General features: G+C 37.6%; 1 protein-coding gene across 1 annotated transcript; it reads right to left on the bottom strand.

The window, feature by feature from the left end:
* Positions 1-580: 580 nt before the first annotated feature.
* Positions 581-22,093, bottom strand: LOC108118342 (coiled-coil domain-containing protein 40-like). Its single transcript, XM_041819398.1, has 4 exons — positions 21,212-22,093; positions 21,018-21,160; positions 685-876; positions 581-613 (listed from the first exon to the last, which is right to left on the bottom strand). Coding segments are annotated over exons 1-3 (963 nt in total). The 5' UTR covers positions 22,030-22,093; the 3' UTR covers positions 581-613; positions 685-874.
* Between the last annotated feature and the right edge of the window lie 5,415 nt (positions 22,094-27,508).

Below are 27,508 nucleotides of genomic sequence, written 5' to 3'. Positions count from 1 at the left end.
TTACTTTATCCTCTTTAGACGCAAAGATATTCTTTCTACGCATAAGTCTCAATTACTTTTCGTTTTTAAAGAATGTTTTTACTGTATTTAATTGGTCATCAATTAGGTTAGAAGCAAAGGTATCTAAACTTGATGGCATAAATGTGAATGTCTCAAGAAATCGAATTTCGAAATTGTTTCCATTTGAAGTTATTATGGTTTTGGAAACCGAAATATAATATATTGTTCTTTATTTACTGGGATTGCATATACTACCAGGAATTTAAGCCAAGTCTTCAATAAATAAATGACAATCATGTTTAGAAAAATTATGGAAAAACACTGGTATGAATTTACATAATCTATACTCTAAGTTACTTTTAGAGTGAGCTGTACATCATGACCAAATAAATCTGTTAAATGACAATAGTCCCTAACTCTATCATTTAATAAAATTTATAATTTTTATTGGGTAAACTCCAGAGTTCGTTTGTGTAATTCCGGTAGCCTGGACACTTTTCCGCTACAAACAGTCTTATGTCTTAGAGCAGCATCCGCAGATCCAGAGAAATTCAGACAAACATTACAAAAACATTGTGATCTCTTTTGAGACCCCTTTTGTATTGTTAATAATCTATAGAATAACAATGAATATTTTATTTAGTACGTTATATAGTTATTTATATTATATTGTATGATACATACCTTAAAATATTTTTAATGAACATGTAATGTCCACATTCTCCATCTTCCAGAAACATCATGTTTATATGACATGGTTTCTCAATCTCCGATTCAAAAAGTGGCCCAATTATTTGTTGGTCTCTTCATTATACTCAAAGATGCTTACACTCATGTAATGATTATTCTTTAAAAATGTTTTCACGCATTTTATTTCTAAAGGGAAATTTATATTGGTGAAATCCAATATTAATTCATTATTCAAATATATTTTCAGTGGATATATCAATATTATATAAACAACATCTTTGGGGTTTTTTTTACATTTATTAAAGCCGATATCAAGGCCCATTTAAAACAGTATGCTTTATTTTTATTACAGATTTCTTTGAAGCTAAAAATGTTGGAAGCGGCATATACGAGGTGTGTTCAAAAAGTAAGGTGACTTTTCAAATTTCGCGGGCAACATATTTTCGATTATCGTTTTTTTTGTTTTGTTATATTGGTACACTCTTCCCTAACATCTGTACCAAGTTTCAATGGAACATCCTCTTTTGTTTGGTTGTGAGAGGCGTAAAGTTACAAGTTATTTTGCGAGCTCGGCGATTTTTTGCTTTTTTCGGTCTTGGCTCGTCTGGGCTCTTCCATTGGGACGATTGGGCTTTGGTTTCGATATCATAACCATATACCCATGATTCGTCACCAGTTATGACCCTTTTGAGTAAATCTGGGTCGTCGTTGACGTCATTCAACAGCTCTTGAGCGATGCTCATGCGACGGTTCTTTTGGTCAAAATTCAGCAATTTCCGGAACAAACTTCGCTGACACACGACTCATACCCAAAACGTTTGAAAAAATTTCATGGCACGAGCCAAGCGATATACCGACATCTTCAGCAACTTCTCTGATAGTGATTCGACGATTTTCCAAAACAATTTTCGTCACTGCTTGAACGTTTTCATCAGTTGTTGACGTGCTTGGGCGTCCAGAGCGAGGCTGGTCATTGGCATCTTCCCGGCCATCTTGGAAGAGTTTGTACCACTTGTACACATTTTTTTTACTCAGAACAGTTTCACCGTATGCCACTGTCAACATTTCAAGTGTTTCAGAGCACTTAATTTTCTTTTTTACACAAAATTTGATGCAAATCCTTTGATCCATATTTTTCGATAGCAAAAAATCGCCGAGCTCGCAAAACAACTTGTAACTTTACGCCTCTCACAACCAAACAAAAGAGGATGTTCCATTGAAACTTGGTACAGATGTTAGGGAAGAGTGTACCAATATAACAAAACAAAAAAAACGATAATCGAAAATATGTTGCCCGCGAAATTTGAAAAGTCACCTTACTTTTTGAACACACCTCGTATGATAAACCTGATAATGGTGTATATTGGTTCACATTCATTTCTAGGCGCATTACTTCAATTGATGCCATCCCGTTATTCTTTTCTTGGAATTCTTGTGTTTTTGTTACTATTTCCATGCTCCAGAAAAATAGATTCCAAATCCGAGTACTGATAAATAGCAACTCAGATAAATTCCCAGATAGTATGAGATGGATTTAAGCCAAATGAAACCCTTTGGTTGGAGGAGATCAGAAAGATCTTCAAGATAAAACTTTGTTTTGAGAAAAACAACCTTAGTATTAAAGTACAGAAATGTAAACAAACTCTGAATTTTTAATAAACAACAACAAAGTAAGCCATTGTTATGATTTCTGTGCCAGAATCTGAAACTGTTCATGTGGTGGGGGGAACCAAAAACTCCGAAATTTTAATAAACAAGACGTTCCCTCGGTCGGAAATAAGCAAAAAGGCCCTGTCGGTGGTAAGGGGAAATAGTAATTACAGAAAGCCAGACAGATTATGGTTTTCGGGGTGGGGGAAATTTAATTAAAATCATTAATGTCACAGTTAATTGCCCATAAATCTGGCCCAGAACCCGCATTTTCTATCTACTAAGATTCTTAAGGCCCACTCTAAAGCCCACAAATCACGAAAATTAAATTCTCTGAAATCTCAGAAACTATAAGAGCTAGAAAGTTGAGATTAGGTGTGTATAATCTTCAGATGCCAGCGCATCTTATGGTGGTATCCGACCACACCCACTCTTATCCTACCACCCTACTAACAATCCGTATGCCTGCTGCCGTCCAGGAAGCGTTTTCTTCTTGTCCAGTATTACAAAAAATGGAACCAAAGAACCCTACGTCAAGGGCGCCTTTGTCTCGACAGAACTTCAACCAAGGCCACCAAAGTTCTCCCAGACCCATCAATTCAACCATAACCATTTGAAGCGAACTCAAGGCACAAATGTGCTCCAAGCGGAAGCGTGCAGGGATCTCCAAGAGCACTAATCAAACACGAGTCAAACCAATCAGGTCTAAATTATAGGTCAAATTTTGACTCGCGACAAGGAGAGGCCGGCGGCATCAAGCGAATCCCGAGCCCTAACACTAATTTGAATCCCTTCCGTAAAGCTCAAAGTCTTTACCATATCAAATCCACCCCATCATCGGACCCCTCTCCAAATGAGTGTTATCAAGGAAATTCTAATAACAGGGTAGAGGTACGGCAGTTTTCACCTCAAGGAAAAAACATTGTTCTGAAGTAGAGCGTATTAACGATGTTGAACAAATTTTATTTTTGTTCTTCCTGGACTAAAATCATTTAACGGCGACGACAGCCTAAACACTTTAAAGGCCCTGATCTACAGAAAACGACCTCTTGACAATATCACCCGATATCAAGATACCCCTTCTGGCAAAAAAACCCCAAATGTTCCGACTGTTGTTCGATGATAAACACCCCAAATGTGCAAAGCTAGCATTAAACGCGAAATAACTAATTTTGGCATGCTAAATTTTAAGAATATGTATTAACTCCATCTGGAACCAAAGCAGTCGAAAAAAATGTAGAGAACATCACCACCTACCAATGTAAAGGAACTAAACAGTTTTCTCGGCATGCCATCCTATAAGTAAATTATTAAAGACTTTCGCAAAATCACTGACTCATTTAACTCGAGGAGAGTTCGGTAGAGTTAAATCTTCACAATTGAAAAAAGTTCCCATTGAACTCAATGAGGCGATAAAAGCCAGGAATGATTTTAAAACTATCCTTTCATCCTCAGATACATTAAACTACGCTATCGGAGTAGTCCTCTTTCAAGTGAATTTGGCAGAAGAAAACTATGCCACCAATGAAAAAGAAATGCTCGGATTCCATAGCTAAAATTCATAGCGCTCTTCAAAACGCACCTTATTTAATTACAATCGTTGAAACACCGCTTAACACCAACCGAAATCAATTAAACTCTCCGGTTATTGGTGTGAGCACCCATATGCTAGATATGTGCGCCCTTAAAAAACGAATACAGTCATCTATGGAATTAAAATCCCGGACCAATAACCACTTGAAAATTGCGCAAGTACGACCGTCACCCAAATAAACCACCATTACAGCCAACCCCATACCCTCAACTACCCATGTATCTCACATTCATTCATTTCGACGTTTTCAAATTGGAGAATAAAAGTATACTTTCCCTTTACAATCAAAACCAGCAATTCATCTTCGCGAGACATAACTAAATGCAATTAAATATTTTACAGCGCCTAGAATGATAGTGTCTGATAACGAAAGAGGCACAGAATGCCCAACTATCCTAAACTACATGAGAAAAATGGGAATTGAACTTTATGATATCCCAATTCAGAAAGGAGAACCGTACTTATAGTATAAACTACCACGGATTATGCGATTTTAAACAACAAACTCATGAAGACATTCGATGTCTCATTTAACACAAACAAATTCAAACCAACAATGGGTGCATTAAAAATAGAAGCAACTCAATTTTCAACAAACAAATAAGAACCAAAGAAAAGCAACGAAGTGCACTCTCGAACCCGCAACCATGGCCTAATAATCTGTGGGACAGAGATCTCGTTGTGCAGAGGAGTTTGCAATTTGTCAGCTAAACTCAAATCATAATCGGTGGCCAGAACTGCAGCAGCTACTCTCTTCACCCCTCTCGGCCACACAACGACAACAAACATAAAAGTGGATACAATAATGGAGCAGCAGTAGAGATATAACAACAGCGTCGCAGCGACAGCAATGCAGACACCAATCGTCAGCGGCGTCAGAACGACAGTGCAGCGACAGAACCTCAAGAACGGCAGAATTGCAACGGAGATCGAGACTTAGGTCCCGGAATATTGTAACTAATCTATATTCAATCCTTAACGGTTAAGTTGGCAGCACGATAAAAGAGGAGAAGCAGCAGTAGATGAAGAGTAAGAGTCAGCCACCAGAAGTCGCAGGGTAAGGTTGTGCTCTTAATTTATCACAGCCGTATATTTATACCCGTTACTCGTTGATTGGAAGGGTATATAAGTTTCGTTGAAAATTATGTAACAGGTGGAAAGTATAAATATTCTTGAACAGTTCAATAGCGAATTCATTTAAGCCATGCCCGTCTGTTCGTCTGTCCGTCCGTCCGTCTCTCAGTCCGTCCGACTCTCCGTCCGTCTGTCCGTAGGAACGCTGAGGTCTCAGGAACTATAGGAGATACAAAGCTGAGATTAAGGATGAAGGTTCTTGAGGCCAACTCTAAAGTCGCTGTCGCTGCGACAGCAATGCAGATACCAATCGTCAGCGGCGTCAGAACGACAGTGCAGCGACAGAACCTCAAGAACGGCAGAATTGCAACGGAGATCGAGACTTAGGTCCCGGAATATTGTAAGTAATCTATATTCAATCCTTAACGGTTAAGTTGGCAGCACGATAAAAGAGGAGAAGCAGCAGTAGATGAAGAGTAAGAGTCAGCCACCAGAAGTTGCAGGGTAAGGTTGTGCTCTTAATTTATCACAGCCGTATATTTATACCCGTTACTCGTTGATTGGAAGGGTATATAAGTTTCGTTGAAAATTATGTAACAGGTAGAAAGTATAAATATTCTTGAACAGTTCAATAGCGAATTCATTTAAGCCATGCCCGTCTGTTCGTCTGTCCGTCCGTCCGTCTCTCAGTCCGTCCGACTCTCCGTCCGTCTGTCCGTAGGAACGCTGAGGTCTCAGGAACTATAGGAGATACAAAGCTGAGATTAAAGATGAAGGTTCTTGAGGCCAACTCTAAAGCCCACAAATCACAAAAACAAAATTCTCTTCTCTACTTGGAAGTTTTTCAGAATCGAATACGGATTTTAAACATCCTTTCGACTTCACCACCGATGCATCTGCAAGCGGCATCTGTGCGGTCCTACCACAAAATGGCAGGCCGATAACAATGATATCTCGCAGGTAAAAAGACTACGAGCTTAACTACGCCACAAACGAAAGGGAGATTTTAGCGATTGTGTGTACCATAGGGAAGTTACAAAATTACCTATATGGCACTAAGGAGATCCGAATTTTTACGGACCATCAACCGCTAATTTTCGCCGTGTCTGAGCGGAACACCGACGCTTTGTACAAAATATAAACACCATGCAAAAAGAACCCCTTTCCAATATAGCCACTGCGCACAGTGAGCTCTCGCTGTCCTACACGGTCGGGTCCACTGATAAGCATTTGAACTGCTAGAGGAATTAAATAATCCTAAAGAAAGCAAACCAGCCCTTGCTGCGACATTTTGTAGTGTTCGGGAGCAAGAACCGATACATAATACACTTCGATAACAAAGACTCGTTGCTCGGTTTGTTTAGAGAAGTTGTTAATGTAAGTGTTGTGAACGCCATTTACTGAGGCCTCCCTAGATTGACGTGCATTCAGCATGACTTGGTCATGAAATTTCCAGCAACCTAGTTCTGGCACTGCAAGAAGATTGTGAATTACGTCACGGATTTAAGCGAGGAGAAAGAGATAATTACATGCGAGCACAACCGCGCCTACAGGGCTGCCAAGGAAAGTGTCGAACAAGTCCTTCGGAATTACTACTTTCCCAAAATGGCTAAACTCGCTAATGAGGTAGTCCCGAACAGCGGGACGTGCACCAAAGCGAAGTACAAAAAACACCCCAAGAAGCAAGAGCTGGGCGTCACACCAATTCCGACGTATGCGGGGGAAATGCTGTATATGGACATTTACGCTACGGTTAAGAAGCTATTCTTAACCCGCGTTGATAAATTTTCAAAATTCGCCGTGGTTCAGCCATTACCCTCTAGGGCCATAGTGGACGTGCGTTTCCCTGATATCAAAATCATTTACTGTGACAATAATTCAATTCACAAATCTCTTTCGAAGCATACGGACGTGTTTTTCTACTCTCGTTAACTTTGTTGATTATTTATGAATATACGCTTACACCGATAGGAATTTCTTTAGTATTAATAAAACCTTCAGCCGTTTTGCCTTCCGCGCTGTGAACTAAACGGTGTAGCTTTTGTTTCTTTTGTTTAAACTCCCAATTTGCTTAAATTATTTTCACATTCTCCTATTTCTCGTCTTTCGCGATGAACGGTTCCTCTCCCGCTCGCGCTTCTCTCGCGTGTTTATCTATGCCTTATCTTGATTTCAATCTATTCCTCCGCTCCCACTCACTTCTTATATATCTAAAACTTATCTTGTTTATTTATTTTTTTTCTGTTTTCGCACAGTGGGCTTTTTTCGATTGAATAGTGCTTCAAAATAATAATTATATCTCATTATGTCAGAAATTGTCTGCTATTTAAAATCTTGTAACAAAATAATTACAACTAACCAGCCGAACGTTTTGTGTTGGCTTTGTGATAATGTGGTTCATGCCAAATGTGCCAATTTCCGTGCCACCATATCCGACGTTTTGACCCAAGGCGATTCCGGCTTACATTATTGCTGTGAAAGTTGTCGGGGGACTCAAAGGCAAATGAGATCTTTTATGCGGCAGACAAAAAATGGTTTTCGTGAGGTGCTCGGCGCTTTTCGTAAAGCCAGCGATTTACTCACGGCGATGGACATCCAATTTAATAATGTCCAATTGTTAAATGAGTCTCCAAAGCGTAAAAAATCAAACTCTTGTGTGCCGCAGATCACTAGTTCCCTTCTCCCTTCCACTTCTTACCTTCAGAACACTGAAGTGTCGCCGCAGCTATTTGAAACGCCTATGGCCATCACTCCGGTGAGTACGAAAAATTCGGCATCCGAATTTTCTGGACATGATGGTAGGAAATCGTTAGATAGTTTGTCTGCTTCAAGGCTCCTGGCTCCTACAGAGCCAATTTCCATTAACATCAACCCACCCGATACACTGCAGGGGAACTTCGTGCCCGGACTACCGGCGTGCACTGGCGGTGCAGGATTAGAACCTGCTACACCAAAGCCCCTAAAGGTAATCCCACCTGAGAAACATATATTCGTTTCCCGGCTTTCCGAGGATACGTCAGAGGCAGACGATTTGGCATACATACAAGCCAGAACGAAAGCCGACATCAAGGTGGATGACATAAATAAATTTAAATACCATTATAATAGGAAAGTATCATCATTTAAGATACGCGTCACCTCGGTGGAATTTGACAAAATGTGCTCAACCAAGTTCTGGCCGGAACACATTTTCGTCCAAGAACATCGACGGTAAAACTCCCCCAATCAAAAGCCACTGAGCAACCCCTCGCAAAAAACTAACATCGTCTCTCATTCTTTCCTATCAGAACACAAGGGGGTTGTGTACTAAGCTTCCTACTTTGTTTTCTGGGAGCTTTTCTTTTGCATCCCAAATAATTGTTTTTACCGAAACATTGCTGGTTTCTTAGCTCTACAATTTTTCCGAGTAGGTATGTAATTTACAGGCTTGATCGATCCCTCGGATCCGGGGGTAGAGTGTTACTTTCTGTCGACTCTAAACTCGTGTCCGAGGAGATTAATCGGCGATATACAATTCATTTGTGTTAAACTTTCGCTTCCTGGTAGGTTTTTATTTATTACGTGTTCTTACATGACTCCCAAGTCCGACCCATCCACGTATGAGTTGCACCTAGCGGCCATACAGTCCGTTTTTACGTTATTATCAGATTTGGATCAGTTAGTGGTTCTGTGTGATTTTAACATACCACAAATTAACTGGTCAAAAAATGAAAATAGTTTAGCTTTAACACCTTCCTCACACCATGATTTTATTGCAGGTATGTTATACATGACCCTGGAACAAATTAACCATGTTAAAAACTCTTTGGGTCGGTTACTCGATCTATGCTTTACCTCAGAGTCGGACTCCGTATTTATATCTAGGGTTATACCACTTACACGCCCTGAAGATCTTTATCATCCCACTCTGGAGCTGGCGATCGATGCTGGATCACTCCAAGTGACTGAGCCTATTAGGGCTGTCAAAAAGGTTCGATGTTTTAGCATGTCAGACTTTCTTAAACTTAATATTCTTATCTCTGATTTTGACTGGTCCGATCTCTACGCATGCAATGATATGACTTCAGCTTTAAACATATTCTACCATGCATTAAACCTAATTTTTGATATATGTGTCCCGATGAGGTACCCGCCCAGAACGGATAACCCTCCTTGGTATACCAAGGGCTTAAGCACCTTAAAAAATATAAAGTTCAGGCTTCAGAACAAATACTTAAAAACTAGAACTCCGCTTAGTTACTCTCAATGCTTAATTGCTCGGTCAAATTTTACCGTGCTTAACGCTAAGTGTTATAAAAATTACTTAGCTCGTTGTAGGACCCAATTTACACAGGATCCGAAACAGTTTTATAATTTCGTTAAGCATGAGCGTAGACCAAAAACGTTTCCTTCAGCACTAACGTTTGAAAACTCAACGGCGAGAACTGATCAGGCAATAGCCGATACGTTGGCCAAGTTTTTTCAAACCACATATTCTCCTTCGACAACCGCTAGGCAGCCTTATGTCTACGGTGTCCCGCAGTCGAACCTCGTCACGCGACCTTTTCTAAGAGTTGTATTCTTAAGGATCTTCAGAGTATTAAGCCGACTTGACGGTCTACAACTACAAACTTACTTGAATTTACCTCTTATTACCTCATCACTGGGTTCCGAAAAGGTCTTCAGACAGATGTCATATACACTGACTTTAGTAAAGCATTTGACTCTGTAAATCACTCACTTTTAGTTCATAAACTTGACTTAATCGGATTCCCATGCGATCTTCTTAAGTGGGTTGAAAGTTATCTGACTGGTAGAACGCAACGTGTTTTATTTAAAGATGTCTTGTCTGGTCCGATTTATGCTTCATCTGGTGTCCCTCAGGGAAGCCATTTAGGTACGCTATTTTTCACATTATTCATAAAGGACCTTCCAATCGCTTTAACAAATTCTTTTATTTTAATGTTCAGGTTTCAGAACTTACTTAAAAACTAGTACTCCGCTTAGTTACTCTCAATGCTTGATTTCTCGGTCAAATTTTATCGTGCTTAACGCTCAGTGTTATAAAAATTACTTAGCTCGTTGTAGGACCCAATTTACACAGGATCCGAAACAGTTTTATAATTTCGTTAAGACTAAGCGTAGACGAAAAACGTTTCCTTCAGCACTAACGTTTGAAAACTTAACGGCGAGAACTGATCAGGCAATAGCCGATATGTTCGCCAAGTTTTTTCAAACCACATATTCACCTTCGACAACCGCTAGGCAGCCTTATGTCCGCAGTCGAACCTCGTCACGCGACCTTTTCTATCTAAGAGTGGTATTCTTAAGGATCTTCATAGTATTAAGCCGACTCGACGGTCTACAACTACAAACTTACTTGAATTTACCTCTTATGTCATCACTGGGTTCCGAAAAAATCTTCAGACAGATGTCATCTACACTGACTTTAGTAAAGCATTTGACTCTGTAAATCACTCACTTTTAGTTCATAAACTTGACTTAATCGGATTCCCATGCGATCTTCTTAAGTGGGTTGAAAGTTAGTTAACTGACTGGTAGAACGCAACGTGTTTTATTTAAAGATGTCTTGTCTGGTCCGATTTATGCTTCATCCGGTGTCCCTCAGGGAAGCCATTTAGGTCCGCTATTTTTCACATTATTCATAAAGGACCTTCCAATCGCTTTAACAAATTCTTTTATTTGAATGTACGCAGATGATGTGAAACTTTGTGTTCAATATAAAGATGCGTGCTACCAAAGAAAACTACAATCTGACCCTAACAACTTTCAATTTTGGTGCTCTGCAAACTTACTAAATCTTAACGGCTCTAAGTGTAAAGTAATGACCTTCAGTCGCTCTAAGCCGTTAATATCTACTTATACACTTTGTGGTGTAACCCTAGATAGAATTAAGCTAGTAGACGACTTAGGTGTCCTATTGGATTCCAAACTTACATTTTCCGACCACATATTTTCCATAGTTAATAAAGCCAGAGGTGTGTTAGGTTTTACAAAAAGATGGTCGAAAGAATTTAATGACCCTTACGTAACCAAAGCTTTATTTGTCTCTCTCGTTCGTCCGATCTTAGAGTATGGATCTTGCGTCTGGAACCCCCAGTACGCGGTCCACCAAGACCGTATTGAATCAATGCAAAAAAGGTTTCACTTATTTGCTCTTCGTGGCCAAAATTGGGATGCAAACTTACATTTTCCCTCCTATAAAAGTAGATTATTACTAATAAACTTACCGACCCTAGCTAACCGTAGGATAATGCTTGGCGTTGTTTTTATTAACAATCTTATTAGTGGATATATTGATAGCCAAGCCCTAATAGGTCGCTTAAACATCAATGTGCCCGCTAGGCCAACTAGAAACTATATTCCCTTATCCTTGGGACATTGCAGCTCGAACTTTGCCCTTCATGAACCATTTAGGGTATTATGTTCGAGTTACAATACCCTCTAAAACATTACATCCAATACTTCGTAAACGTAAAAATTGTCTTACTAAACCACTTACCACATATTTAATTTATTTATTTATTTAATTTAAACCATAACATCGTTGCTAAAGGGTCAATATGGGGAAGATATTTTTAACGCACCCCCCTACAAAGCAGCTCCAATGGGCAGGTAGAACTGTTTCACAGTACCCTGATGGAGATAGCTAGGTGCATCAAAATTGACACCGTTGAGCTTGTCATGAGAGCCACGGCAGTGTACAATAAAAGCATACACTCGGTCACCAGTTTGCAACCGAGATATGCCCTGCACTCAGCTTATGACGATCAAAAATTGGCAGTGGTGTACAGTCTCGAAAGGGCGCATAGGGCCATTCTAGACAGGTGCAATCCGACTAGACAGAACCGAATTTTCGAGGATAGGTATACCTAGGTATACAGTAGGTATACCTTAAAAAAAACAATAGGTTGGGGAATAAACTAACCGCACTGTACACGGAGGAGCGCGTACAAGGAGATATGGGAATTCGTATCAACTACGTACTCGTCGCTGTTCAGGCTAGAGTCCCGCGGTAACTGCGCTCGAAAGCCTATGCGCAGGAGGTGCAGAGAGATGTAAAACGTAAGCCAGTGGCTGGCTGCCAGTCATCTAGTCCCATCGCAGTGGACGGGACACTAGTAATCAACAAGTCGGTAAAGTCTGGTAAAGCACAAGTCGGCTCTGACCATGTCACCGAGGTAAAAACACAAATTCACGCATCTGCTCCTAGCCCGTATAAATGGCACCAGACATTCGAACTAACAGGAGAAACCCCAGACATGCCCAGCACCCCCACTGCTGACTATCATTGCACATAATCCCGCGTTAGACTTGGCATCATCGGTGGCGCGCTCGCTCCAGCGCGAATTGAAAGGGATACGAGTTATAGCACGCGTCGCCGATGGACTATAGATGACCACTTAACTGATGAAACCTGTTCTGAAGAGAATTATCAGCATGCGCAAAACGTTTGAAATTCGTTCAAATGTAAAAATTCATTAAATTATTTATTGTTATATGTAAGAATATCCCTATTAAATGAGATGTGCAAAATAAACATAGCTTGTGCGATAAATAATCGCATGGTTGCACTCTCTCATATTTGAGTTTCGATATGTCTATATGAGCTTACCATCTCTAGTTTTTTCTGCCCTTTTTTGATTTGAGAACGAAACAGATAAGTCGAGCTATAAAAGCTATATTAAATTAACAATATAAAAACCATAAAATCAAACGTGTCGTGTTTTGCATTGGGCTGGATTTCAACAGGTTATGGGCCCAGTCACCAATACAAAAATTAAACTACGAAAATTTAATACAACGATTGTTTTAAAAGCTAATTCATGTGAAATAGCGATATAACTCTATACACACATACTGTTCTTGTGCGTGAAGAACTTTCTAGGAACTGTGTGTCTTCGCATGAAATACAACCGGGACTTCCAAAAGTGTGTGTGTTTCAACCCGAAAAGTGAATCGAATTTCCAAGGAATTACGTTTTTCTAGGAACTGTGTTGAATTTTAAGTTGGTTTATTTGAATACAGTTTGATTTGATTTCGCATTTTGGCATCAAGCTATTGTTTCAATTTAATATTAAAATGGACAAAACAAAAAGAAATATAAAGCCTTTTGATGGCAAAAACTATGCAATTTGGAAATCCCGGGTCAAAGCTTTATTGGCGGAAAATGATGTTCTTTGTTTTCGCCACAACGGGGTGCACCGCAAAAGAAATTCTTGGAAATTTGGACAACATATATGAGCGCAAAAGTTTGGCGTCTCAGCTTTCAATTAGAAAGCAACTTTTATCATTGAAGTTTAAACCTAATTCATTTCTAATGCACCATTTTAAAATATTTGATGATCTAATTACTGATCTAGTTTCATCGGGTGCCAAAATTGATGAAATGGACAAAGTTTCCCATCTTCTATTAATTCTCCCTTCTTCCTACGACGGAATTATAACTGCAGTGGAGACTTTCTCTCAAGAGAACCTAAAGTTAGCATTTGTAAAGAATCGACTATTAGACCAGGAAATAAAACTAAGAAGTGCAAGCAAAGAGACAAGTTTTAAAGTATTACATGCTGTGAGAAATGATAAAATAAATTCAAACAACAATAAAAATAAAAATAATATCAATAAAAGAGCCAATATAAAATGCCATCACTGTAATAAAATTGGTCATATGAAAAAAGATTGTTTCATGTTTAAAAAGCTTCAAAACAAAAATAATTATAATAGTAATAACAATAACAATTCTAATAAGAACAAAGAAAATGGAAACCAAGCACAGTCAGCTAATGTACAATTTAATAATGGTCATGAAAATAATGGTTTTGCCTTTATGCTGAAAAGAAAAATTAACAAATCATATGCAAGTTCGGTCGGTACTTCCTTTATTTTGGATTCTGGTGCTTCTGATCATATGGTAAATGATAGAAACCTCTTAATTAATTGCACCGAGTTGAACCCACCAATCGAAATCGCCATTGCCAAATGTGATGAATACATACATGCAACAGCTAAGGGTATCATGGAAGTCCAGAGTGACTATCAATCAAAGATAACCCTTGAGAATGTATTGTTCTGCGAGCATATACCTCAGAATTTACTTTCTGTTAAGAAAATGCAAGATGCTGGCATGAAAATTGTATTTTCGGCAGGAGGTGTTAAAGTTTCTAAAAATGGTGAAACTGTTTTTAAAGGTATATACTCTTATAATGTTCTTTTGATACATTTTAAATTAAGTCAACGGGCTTACAGTACTAATCAAAATAATGGTAATATGTTTAAATTGTGGCATGAGAGATTGGGACATATTCGCAAAGGAAAACTAGAAGAGCTAAAGAGACATACTATGTTTGAGGACATAAATTTATTAAATAATATTACTTTTGATAATAACGTGTGTGAAGCTTGTGTCAATGGAAAACAAATTAGATTACAATTTTCGAAATTTAAAAGTAAAGATTATATTAAAAGACCTTTGTTTATAATACACTCTGACGTTTGTGGTCTGATTACACCAGCAAAAATAGATGGTAAAAACTATTATGTTGTATTTATTGATCAGATTACTCATTATTCTGTTACAAAGTGCAAAAAGTAAAAAAAAGTGCAAAAAAGCAAAAAGTGAAAATCATTTCAACCTTAAAATCGTAAATTTATATATTGATAATGGTAGGGAATATCTTTCAAATGAAATGCGTAGTTATTGTGTAAAAAAGGGAAGCTGTACTAACGGCTACTTACCTAATTAATAGAAGCCCAACTAATGCGTTGGCTGACAAGACAAAAACCCCTTACGAATTGTGGCATAATAGAAAACCAATTTTTTTTTTCTACAGTATACATCCATAACAAAACAAGAAAAAGGAAATTTGATGAAAAATCAATTAAAAGTATTCTGGTCGGCTATGAATCGAATGGGTTCAAGTTGTGGTCTCTGAGAGACAGAAAATTTGTTGTTGCTAGAGATGTGGTTGTGGATGAAGTGAATATGATAGGTCTAGGGCTGATGGTTCAGTTATCCAGAATGATAGTATGGATAATGAATGTTGTATCCAGAATGAGAGTATGGATAATGAATGCTGTATCCAGAATGAGAGTATGGATAATGAATGTTGTATCCAGAATGAGAGTATGGATAATGAATGTTGTATCCAGAATGAGAGTATGGGTAATGAATGTGGTATCCAGAATGAGAGTATGGATAATAAAAGTTCTTTCTAGAACAAAAGTATAGATAATGAAAGTAATTTTCAGAAGAAAAGTATTGTTAACGAAAAGTCCTTCCAAAATAAAATTATGGAAAGTGTTAACCGATATATCCCGAATGAGAGTACGGATTTGGTAGTCCAGAAAGAAAGTATGGAAAATGTTGATCAAAATAGCCCGAATGATAGTACGGATATTGAAGACCAAAATAAAAATAAGAAAAAAGAAAAAAAACAAAATTTTAAAAGTCGCAGAAGCGAAAGAATAAAAGATAAGCCACTAGTACCTTATAAGCTTTTGAATAATTGTTTGCTATATTCTCAAACTATTTTTAATGATGTACCCAATACTTACAATGACTTAAAAGATAGAGACGACAGGCTAAAATGGGAACAAGCGATTAAAGAAGAGTTAGATGCTCATTTTATTAATGAAACTTGGACTCTTGTTGAGAAACCTAATAATAAAAACATTATAAACTGTAGATGGGTTTTTACAATAAAGAAAGATGAGTCGGGTAACCCTATCAAATATAAAGCTAGACTTGTTGCTTGTGGTTACTCACAACAATATTTGATTGATTATGACGAAACCTTTGCACCAGTAGCAAAGATAACTAGTTTCCGCTTTCCAAATAAATACGATTTTAAGATACACCAAATGGATGTAAAGACAGCGTTTTTAAATGGACATTTAGAAGATGAAATTTATATGTCCCTTCCCCAAGGTCTAGATTGTAAAAACAACAAAGTCTGTAAATTAAATAAATCAATTTACGATCTTAAACAATCTGCCAGTTGTTGGTATAATACGTTTGAGCAAATAGTAACAGCAGCTGGGTTTGTTAGTTGTGCTGTAGATCATTGCATTTATTTTCTTGATAAAGGAGACATAAATAAAAATATATATCTGTTATTATATGTGGATGATCTGGTCATAGCCACCTCAAATTTAGATACGATGTCCAGATTTAAGGACTATTTAAAAGGTAAACTTAGAATGACTGACTTGGGGGAAATCAAATATTTTATTGGGATAAAAATAAATAGATGTGAAGGTAAACTTGAATTAAGTCAAACTGCTTACATTAATAACGTCTTAAATAAATTTGGTATGAATGAATGTAATCCAGTTGGCACTCCACTTCCGAATAAACTAAATTATGAAGCCTTGAATCTAGATGAAACTTATAACGCACCATGTCGAGAGGTCATTGGATGTTTGATGTACATAATGCTCTGTACCCGACCTGACTTAAGTACAGCCATTTGTATATTAAGTAGATATACAGTCAAGAATAATAAGGAACTATGGCAATGTCTTAAAAGGGTCATGAGATATCTGAAAGGTATTGTCAATTTGAGCTTATGTTTTATAAAAAGTGTTAATTACACAAATTTTTTTACTGGGTATGTGGATTCAGATTGGGCTGGTAGCGAGAACGATAGAAAGAGTACTACTGGTTATGCATTTAAAATGTTCGATTCATGCCTTATTTGCTGGAATACAAAAAAAAACAAAATTCTGTTACAGCTTCATCAACTGAGACCAAGTATATGGCATTATTTGAGGCAACAAGAGAGGCTATGTGGCTAAAGTCTTTAGCGCAAAATATAAAATTGCAATGTAATAAACCTATAAAGATTTTCGAGGACAACCAAGGTTGTATAAGCATTGCTAATAATCCCACATGCCACAAGAGAACGAAACATATTGATATTAAATACCATTTTTCTAGGGAACAAGTTGAACAAAAACTAATAACTATTGAGTATCTTCCTACAGAAAACCAACTGGCAGATATTTTAACGAAGCCCTTGCCTGGACCCCGATTCATCGCACTAAGAGATCAAATGGGTCTTAGCTGATGTGGAGTTGGATTTGTATATTACAAATCTCCTTGCTTTGAATATATATATAATATTCATACATTCAAAAATTAATAATAATAATGAATATTTTTTTGTTTTCCTATTTCTTTTATATACAGCTTATTTCACTTTATTCACATATGAGAAATTAATAGTTAATATTTTGTATTTTCCTAATTTAATTAATAATTACTACGTTAATATTGTAATACATTCAATTTAAGTTATATTGGTCTGGTTGGGTTTTTTCTGGGTTTCCCCAACCCCTTGCAACAAATGTTGGACTAATTTTTGTAATACTCCCCAGAGTGCTCGACTTATCAAAATAGAAGTTTAATCATTGTATTTAGTTTTTATTAAAGTATAATCTCTGTTTATTTTGAGTAGGTGTGTAAGAATATCCCTATTAAATGAAGTGTGCAAAATAAACATAGCTTGTGCGATAAATAATCGCATGGTTGCACTCTCTCATATTTGAGTTTCGATATGTCTATATGAGCTTACCATCTCTAGTTTTTTCTGTCCTTTTTTGATTTGAGATCGAAACAGATAAGTCGAGCTATAAAAGCTATATTAAATTAACAATATAAAAACCATAAAATCAAACTTGTCGTGTTTTGCATTGGGCTGGATTTCAACATTATATTTAAAGATAGACGTGCTTTTTCTATGCGACATGTATGAAAATTTAAGAAAAGTTAAAAAAAATATGTAATTATATCCTTATAATATTATACAACGTCTGGTCTCTATCATGGAATGCAATATTGAATACAACTAAAATAAAACAAAATACTTGAAAATGTTTAACGCTTTATTGGACGGAGACATGTTTTCATTATAATTTAAAACTTACAAGTGTCAAAACTGTTTACCTAAAACGCATTCTTAGAAGGATCTGCTTTAAAAGCAGAGTAAGAAACAAGAAGAAGAAAAGCCGAGAGCCGTAGCACAAAAAAAAATATTTTTTGCTCTGCTCTGATCTCGCACTCAATTTTCGGCTACGGCTTCGGCTACGCGGAGCACAAAATATTATTTTCTGCTACTGCTATAGCTCTGAACTTTTCGTAGCTCGGAGCAGAGCAGAGCAGGTGATTTTCGTTTTTCTGCTACGGCTCTGCTCCCGCTCTCGAAAAAAATGAGAGCGGTAGCAATAGCAGAGCAATATTTCTATGCATCTCGCTGCTACGGAGTAGTAAATGCAAACCCTGTGCACTTGTAGCTGATATCTGCAAGATCACCAGACGATCGGATTTTCAGATGTATTGAAGCTAGATTATGGCTGTTGCCTATATCTACAAACATACATAAATGGAGAGTTTTAACCAATGCTAATCATCGACAAGTCTGAAGTGACTCCAATAAAGGCAATTTCATTGCCGCTGCTAGAATTGTGCGCCGCATATTTATTGTGTCAAACATGGGCCAAGATTAAGCAAAAATTCAAAAAATACATTAATAACATTTTCTTTTGGTCAGATTTAAGAATAGTTTTACAGTGGTTAACCATGCACTCGTCCACGCTAAACTGTTTCGTCGCCAACCGGATTTCTAAGATGCAATCAACCACGTCAAACATCACTTGTAGGCACGTTCCAGGCAAGGACAATCCAGCGGACATAGTGTCAAGAGGCTGACGCTTCTTACGTCAGGACTCATCTGGATGGCCTCAACCAAATTCTCAGGAGACCAATGAAGAGTTGGAGCTAAAAAAAGCAACAGTCCTCACATGTACCGATAGTGTTAGCAAGGAAGATATATTCGACTACTTTATCAACAAATTCTCATCCTACCGGCGCATTTTGCGCCAACAGGACTGACGGATCAAACCGTTCTATAACACTATTACATGTAGGAGGCCGCTTAGCCAAGGCGCCCATTTCACTCGATGCCAAGTTTCCTGTTCTTCTTCTTCTTCTTGAAAGAATCATTGCTTCAAATGGAAGTTTGATGAATATCTCCAACGGCAGCACATGCACGCTGGACCACAGGAACTCATTGGAGTCAATCTTCAGGCTTGGATTGTAAGCGCCAGATAAATTGTTGGAAATATTTCACTATAGGCCTATGGCCTATTTTATGGCCAAAAACCATTTTTTGAAGATTAAAAAATTAAAATAATTTTAACTGAATTGCATTCACATTAGATCAATTTTAAGTGTTGCATAACAGCCATTTTTATAGATGGCGCCACTGCGAAGAAATCAGCTGATAAAAACAGCTGTTACTGTTTATCTTTACAAGCAGTGGCAGTATTGGGATTTGAGCGCAGTTATAAAATCGTAAAACGTAAGAAATTAGAAAATATAATTAAAAATTATTATAATTAAAAATTGGGTTCTTATCAATGTGGCTTGTATTATGTCAGATGTTGGAACAAATCGTGGTATTTTAATAATAGGGTGAAAATGTAAGTAGTCTAAGAAACGTATTTTTAGATTTAAATTTAATTTTTAAATTGACATTGACCATCAATGAAATAAAGACAATGTTTTAGAGTATTTCATTCTTATTCGAATGAATGTAACCAGAAAGTGCACTTTTATGCACTTTCGGAGATATTTAAGTTTTAAGGACGCAACCTCAAATGAGCCAATGCTGTATTGTTCCTTAAATTATACGTGCAGCGCCTTCTATTATTAAAAAAAAATCCAAATTATTATTATAAACATTGTTCTTGTGTTTTAAAACAGCTAACAAACATATTCGCAAAGTAATTTGGCTTTTATATAAAAGACGGGTGCTTAGTTTTTTAGTTAATATCTGATTTTGAGGTTGTGGGCGGTGCCACGCCCCCATCTTTTTATATGTGAAATCTTTTGACGACAATGCAACTAATTTCGTCGGTGCACGATCTCAGCTCGAGGACTTTAAGCAGCAGCTGTTCGACGAAGCCAACACATTAAATGTGCAGAAGTTCAGCAGCATCGTGGGATTCCAGTTCAAGTTCATCCCTCCGCGTGCTCCCCACTTTGGCGGCTTGTGGGAGGCCGCAGTGAAGTCCATGAAGAGCCTAATGATGAAAAATTTGGGCAACGCTGGGCTAACGTACGAGGAGCTTCAAACCATTGCAATCGAGTTGGAGGCAATCTTAAACTCAAGACAAATGGCACCCCCCTCCGAAGACCCAAACGATGAAGAGGTGCTTAGCACTGCTGATTGGGTCTTCTTTGATGTCCGTACCGGAGCCTTCAATGGACGGGAGCAGTTCCTCCTATCTTACGCAGTGGCAGCGCGTAACTTACTTGAAGCAACACTTCTGGAAGCTATGGAGGGGTGATTATTTACACACGCTTCAGGCGCGCTCCAAATGGCTCAAAATGGACAACATTCAAATTGGCCAAATGGTCATAATTCACGAGGATAACACACCTCCCCAGGAATGGATCCTTGGTCGCATCACCAACACGCATGTCGGAGCTGATGGACGAGGAAGAGGGGCCGAGATCAAGGTGAAAAATGGAACCATTCGAAGACCCATCTGTGAGATAGCGCCCCTGCCTGAGCAAATTGGTGCTTGAATACTCCTTGGATCATTCAATGGGCGAAAAATTTTCTATGACATCATAAGTTAATGCTAATTTTATTTAATTATTATTGGTTTTATAAATAACTATGTTTAATTTGCCTAATAATTTGAATTCTTGCCAACTTGTTCTACTTAACTACCCCACACTGTAATCATTTGTTTATATTTTGAATTCGCCTTACACACTCTTATGCATGCGGCTCACACATGTACATATCTCTCTTTTGTGTCAGTGAATATTAGAAATCGAAACAACTCGGAGACTTATTCTAATTACTCTGCATTTGGGCAGAGTCCGCACATATACTATTTGTAGGGATAAAATTCCAAAATAAGAGGCAATTAAATTTAAATGGAATTTTAAATTCAATTTTTTAAAAAGTTTTAGTTAGGCGAACCGATTACTTACAGTTTCGTCTTAGTAAATTAGTATCATCGGCCAGCCGTTGTTTAAATGACTCCAGTTTTCTATTAAGTTCCATTTCTTTTCCAATTTGCTTTTTGATAGTTTCTATTCCATCCAAATTAATTTTAATTAATTCCCTGTTTTTTCTGATAAAAACCATTAAATTTTTCAAGCTTTTAACTTTATCTGATTCTTACCTTATCGTATCCTGAACTTGAAACAAAATGTTGTCCCTCAGCTGAATAGCTATAATAACCTCGCTCCAAGCTTGTGTGAGACGCTTATGTTCATTTTGCAAAACCTCTAGGTCAGTGTTCGCATTGGCTATGCTCATACTTAACATATTGACGACCTCGTTCATTGCTGTTTCTTCTTCACAAATCGAACGTAACTCGTCATCTCTCTTTTTAACTTCGAAATTCAGTCTGTAAAAAAGTATATCTGACTTTCGTTTTTCCTGTGACAGTTGGTTTTGCAGTTGTGCGTCTCTACTAGCAATTCTTTTAGCATTTTTAACTTCATCCTCAATGTTATAAGCCCATTTCTTGATATTACTTCCTAAGCTTTGCAAGTCTCCGAGTTCCACCATTTTTTCATGATATAGTACTTTTTGTGAATTTGTAAGCATCACTTTTTCTTCATATTCGTTTTTTAAAGCTTTTGCATTTACCCTTTCTACCTTAAGATTTAATAAATGGTTTTCGATTGCCAAAGATAATTCCTTAATTTGTTCTTCTTGAAATCCCATTTTTTGTTGCATACCATATAAAGCCAATCCTTGCTCTTCTCGTCGTTGCTCTTTCAGCTTTACTTGATATTTTATATCTGCAATTTCATTTTCTATATCAAGTTTATTATGTAATAAGTGGCCCTTCAAAGACTCTTGGAACTTGCGCAGGAGCGGATGATCCGGGGGAAGAAGGGCCAATTCCTCTGCCTCGGGTGCTGAGCCAGGGTTTCGCTCAAAAATATTGGCAAAATCACACGAATCGATATCTTCATTATCATTATCCATTTTTGTAATACAACAAATATTTAGATCTTAATAAAATGAATGTATTCCTGTTTGTGTAGAGATATTTATATTTTCTGAATGCCAGTTATATATGTTTCTAAAAAATAACAAAGCGGTTGCTAAGATCTGCTACTGGAAGTTAGGAAACGAAAAAGGGTTGGTTTTTTATTTAAAACCAGTTGTTGGCGGCAACAGCAACGACCCAATTTTATGAGATATGATAAATAAACATTTTGTTAAGAGATAAAACTAACCGGTGTATACATTGTGTGCACATTGCCGAAAAAACATCACTCTCCAGTAGAAATAGTTTTTATTCAATAAAATATTATCCCGTTTAATAAGCAAATCATGCTTTATAAGTGCATTTTTCTTATTACAAAAAGGACATAGAAAAGCAATCTTACTTCTTCTTATTCAAAACTAACCAATTTTTGATTTATAATAAAAAAACGATAGTAATAATTTATTTTCCTGTTCTAGTAAACAATAATTAAATATTCTTGCGTTTTTTATTCTGTTTTAAACATATCCGTTACTATTACATGTTACTCAAGATTAAGTTCAGTTAAGACTTTCAAATTTCATTGGTTTACTTTACAATGACCCCACAACAAAAGAAGTGTCACTGTTAAGTGTGTACAGATAACGAATAATATCGAACTAAAGGTAAAACATTTTTTACTTCTAAGAAACGTTTAAGAAAATAAAATATTTAAATGCTTATTATGTAAATGAATGTCAGCTTTTTTCCTCAGTAAGAAAATGTGTGGCACCCACTACCCCACACTCAAATTTCACTAAATATTAAAACTGTAACTATCATATAATTTTAAAATTTTCTTTCCCTTTTTTATCGTTACTAAAGTAATGCATTAATCAAACTACTTTATTAGGGAGTCTGTTATAATGCAATCATCTGTGTCTACAACAATCGCCTTTGCCATTTAGCCTTTAAGAAGCTCGCGAATAGCCTTCATCCAAAGCATCTGTCTATTCACAACTCGAGCAAGTTGGCTTTCGGCCCAGCGTCAAATTAATCTTTACCTTATTGCTCCAACACAGATGTGTCAATGCAACGGCCTACGCCCTTATTGTATTGAGCATCAGCTGTGTGTGATTCTTGCACGGAACGCATGACCAGAGCATCTTGCGGCTGCGCAGTTGGCTTGGTGGCAAAACTAAATTGTATCAGGTTAAATATTTAAATCAATTTTGTACTTCGATTAAATAAAACTCGCTCTTAGATTTCAACTCTGACCACCTCTGTACCTTTTTTATTTTAGTTACTGAACCGAAGGCCTGACCGAAAAGAGCACCATCCTGCGCCACCAACTATCCTCAGGACGACTTTGGAGCAGCAGATGACCAGAAGCATACCAGCCGACTACTCCGCCCTACCGCTAGTCGGCAACATCAAAATTACCCTTCATTTGGATTAACAACATGCCACCGCTTTCTATGGTTTAATAAAGCCATAAAAAATACATTGTAAGGCACGAATTTTTTATTATAATGTCGATCTTATCTTCTGTTCCTTTTTTTGACTACCATCGTGAGCGCTCTTGTATCTGTATTTTTTTTAAATGTTTATTAATAATAAATCGGTTATAAACTTGAGCTGACTATACTGCTGTCTTCAAAAACAGCAACAGATAAAACAAACGTAAGCGTATCACGTTAACATTAACCGACAATTAACTCAAATAATACATAATTTTCACCAGTAAACGTTATTATCAAAAAGACCTGCCTAAAACTGGAGGCCAGACGATTCCATTGCCTAATTAACTCTTGCTAGCTCCTTCAACTTCACTATAAAGTACTACTTTTTAGTTGCTGTCTAAAATCAATCTGGACCTACGACTCTGAACTTTGGGCAAAAGCACGCAGCAGCATCCAACGTTCACAATCTATAATTCCCTTGGTATATTCGTAACGCCAGCAGTCATATAGATTTTTATTAAATGCCATTAAATAAGAAATTGAGAGTAGATAACCTAACTTTAAAGCAACACTCTTAAACATCCAAACCAACTAGCCAGGCAGGTTAACAGCCTCATCAGCCACACTGTGCCATTTGGGACATTGAAACAAACGATAATAAAAGAATTCATATATATAATATGAATTCTTGTTCTTTGTCTGTTAATAGCCTAGATATATCAGTTGAGTAAAATTAAATGTAAACGCTAACGTCCAGCGCCGCGACTATAACATACCCGTTACTGTTTTATCCCAACATTCTATGATGCAAACCGGCTAATGCAAAATCGAATTTACATACATCATTTACTGGGAAAAATAAAGCTTGGGTAACCGCGAAAGCGAAATTGTTTATCGATTGAGCGTGGCATGTACAATATGCATGCAGGCATGTACGCTGTCTGCTCAAAATGATACATACTTATTCAAAACTTTATAGCTCCAATACTTCTTTAGATTTAAGAGATTTGAGTTTTCTGTGGTTACTGGGCGTTAGAGCGAGCAGGCAGGATGCTATAAACTTGCTCTAGTATCTCTTATAGTTCCTGAGAACTCACGGTTACACGGATGGTAGGACGGATATGACACAATCGACTTCGCTATTGATCCTGTTTAGAAATATATATACTTTATAGGGTCTTCTGTCTGTTACATACTTTTCAAGGCATCTAATATACCCTTTTACTCTGCAAGTAATAACAGGTGTGCAAAAGAAGGTGACTCTTCAAATTTCCAATTTCAAATTTTCGATTATCGATTTTTTGTTTGTTATATTGGTACACTCTTCCCTAACATCTGTACCAAGTTTCAATGGAACATCCTCTTTGTTTGGTTGTGAGAGGCGTAAAGTTACAGTTATTTTGCGAGCTCGGCGATTTTTGCTATCGAAAAATATGGATCAAAGGATTTGGATTTTTGGCCAAAAACACCCACAATAATGCCTCAGCCACCATATTCACCGGATTTGCCCCATGTGACTTTTTCTTGTTCCCAAAACTGAAGATAATCAAAAATTTGAAAATTTGAAATTGAAAATCACCCACTTTTAACACACCTCGTATAACTCAAAGGTTTCGATAATCGAAAAATTTGAAATTCGCGAAATTTGAAGAGTCACCTTACTTTTTGAACACACCTCGTACAGCTGTGATAATTTGACTGCACAACTTTACACGACGACTGCTGGCGGCTGACTCTGACTGCTGTTATTTCTCTATACTCTATACTATTCTTCTACTACTGCTTCTCCTCTCTTCTGGTTCTGCCAAATTAACGACTTCTTACCTTCGGTCATCCTGATTTAGCCGTAATCTACTGTATGTTTCCAAATATGTTGAAATATAATTTAAACTTTCTTTCTCTAATAGTTCTTGAGATTTCAGCGATTTTAGTTTTTCGTGATTTGTGGGCTTTACAGTGGGCGTGGCACGAAATGAACTTGCGCAGCGTATGAACTTCAAGAATCTTCATGCTTAATCTTAACTTTGTATCTCATATAGTTCCTGAGATCTCAGCGTTCATACGGACATGGCTCAATCGACTATTGATCCTGATCTTATTTTTTAACATATTTTTTAACGAATCTAGTATACCCTTTTACTCTACGAGTAAGGGGTATAACAGCAAAAAATAAGAACTCCCAGTTATAATGGTCGCTTGTGCAGATACAGATGCAAATGTTGCGGAGAGAAATGTTCTCGAGGCATGTTCCTAAGCTTAGCAACATGTTGGCTACGCTTGGCAACAAAGCCAACAAGCGCGGGAATTTGCTGAGCGCCTATCACTCTCTTGTGGAGATCGCGAGATTCTAGGGTCAAAGTGTGGGTAGGCTTGGTCTAAAAGGAATGAAAGGATGGATAGGCTTTCTCCTTCTAATGTGAGGCGACGTCCCTATAAAAGCTGCCCACAGCGGGCACAAGCCTTACAAATGTGCAGTAAGCGGAGAATTGTCCACCGGGTTAAGTTAGTTAAAAGTTGTCCTCTTTGTTTTAGTGACCTTTTGTGTAACAAAATCGACGGATCTTGGGCTCCACTTAAACAATCAGTCCGCTGGGGGAGCAAAGCCTTTGGGTAAGATGCTTAGAAAATGAATAGTACGGCCAAGTAAAGGAATTCAATTTGCTGTGCTCTCCAGGATTCTCCCCATCGACTTCAAGCGAGATCAGCTACTGGCAGCGTCAAGAGATTTGGGAGCATCGCAACGGTTTTCGGTTGCCACAAGTTTGTACTACATACCCCCACTAATTCGGCTTTTGCCAAAGCTACAATTGCCACAGCTAATATCGCCAAAGCGTCGCCGCCCCAAAAAAATAAATAAACATGTTCGGCTGGCGCAGCATCAGCGTCGTCGGAAAAGGCGATCGCATTTAGTTTTAAGTAGAGTTAATCAATTAATATTTTTTTTTAGTAATGTCTTAGAATATATAATTTTTTTTCCATTGGTAACAAATAAATAACAAAGAGCATTTAAGCTGTCGACTTTCTCTGTTCCGAGTTTAGGTTGTACTTTGTGTGGCATGGCAAATTAGGGCATTTGACCTTTACATCTTATTTTCTTCCAAAGAGTTTTACAGCGGAACTCGACTGAAAGCGCTTTCATCGGGGATCGCAGTAAAGAATGTAAGTCTTTTTTTTTGAAACAAATTCAAACAAAAACAAAGTAAGGCGGCCCTATGCTAAAACCAAAGTAGAACAAAAACAAACAAAACTTAAAAACAGAACGGGCGGGAGCTATCCGCATGCCCCACACCCCGCGCCTATAAGCGCTTCTTTTGCGCGCGGTTTCACACAAGCGAGGTTACTTCGGCGCATGCGCGCCTGTTAAAGTGGCGTTCGGTTGCGGACGCTTGGCAAGCTCGACAACAACAATTTCAGAGATCCACTCTCGAGCGCATCAATAGATTAGTTGGTTTACGTTTTGAAGTGCAGTTGCGAGCTTTTAAGATTTTCGTTTGTACTAGTTATTGAGAATTAGTTCAATTTAGGTTTTGCGTTAGATGTTCCGTGTTTATTATAGCTTAATGTCCCTTCCAATTAAAGTATCTTTATGTTTCTGTATTTTTTTTTTGTATTTTAACGAATAAAAATTATAATGTTTTGAAATTAGTCTTTTTATGTTAAACTCAGTGCTGTTCTAGGTTTTAAGACATTTGCGAAAGGGTCATCACATAATATGTATTTCTTTGGAAAAGATGATCACAGGCAGGGTGGGCTATGCAGCCACAATAACAGCAGTAGCTGAAAAGGTACCTGAATCAAAGTGCAATACTTTTTTTGACTGTCGTTTCTCTGTCCGGTTGTTAAGTGCGTGTCTAGGTGTTCTTTGTGTCTAGATCGGACTTTTGGTGTCGCAAGCACGCTAATTTTATAAGAGATATGATGAGTAAGAAAAGGGCAGAATAGCAGCAGCAGACCTTCATACCCAAGCGACGAGTTCTAGCCGGCAATTTATAGCGTGCGCTGCTGCTAGACCTAAGTATCATCAGCCCGTGGG

Source organism: Drosophila eugracilis, unplaced genomic scaffold (genome assembly GCF_018153835.1).
Source record: "Drosophila eugracilis isolate 14026-0451.02 unplaced genomic scaffold, ASM1815383v1 contig_661, whole genome shotgun sequence".
Classification (NCBI taxonomy): domain Eukaryota; kingdom Metazoa; phylum Arthropoda; class Insecta; order Diptera; family Drosophilidae; genus Drosophila; species Drosophila eugracilis.
This window is presented reverse-complemented; position numbering and strand designations above follow the sequence as displayed.

What these genes read in the sequence shown, in the direction of transcription:
- LOC108118342 (XM_041819398.1), bottom strand. Translation starts at nt 22,029, where the DNA reads ATGGATAATGATAATGAAGATATCGATTCGTGTGATTTTGCCAATATT. An exon ending in CAAGTTCAGGATACGATAAG is followed by an intron (nt 21,161 to 21,211) that starts GTAAGAATCAGA and finishes GGTTTTTATCAG; the next exon opens with AAAAAACAGGGAATTAATTA.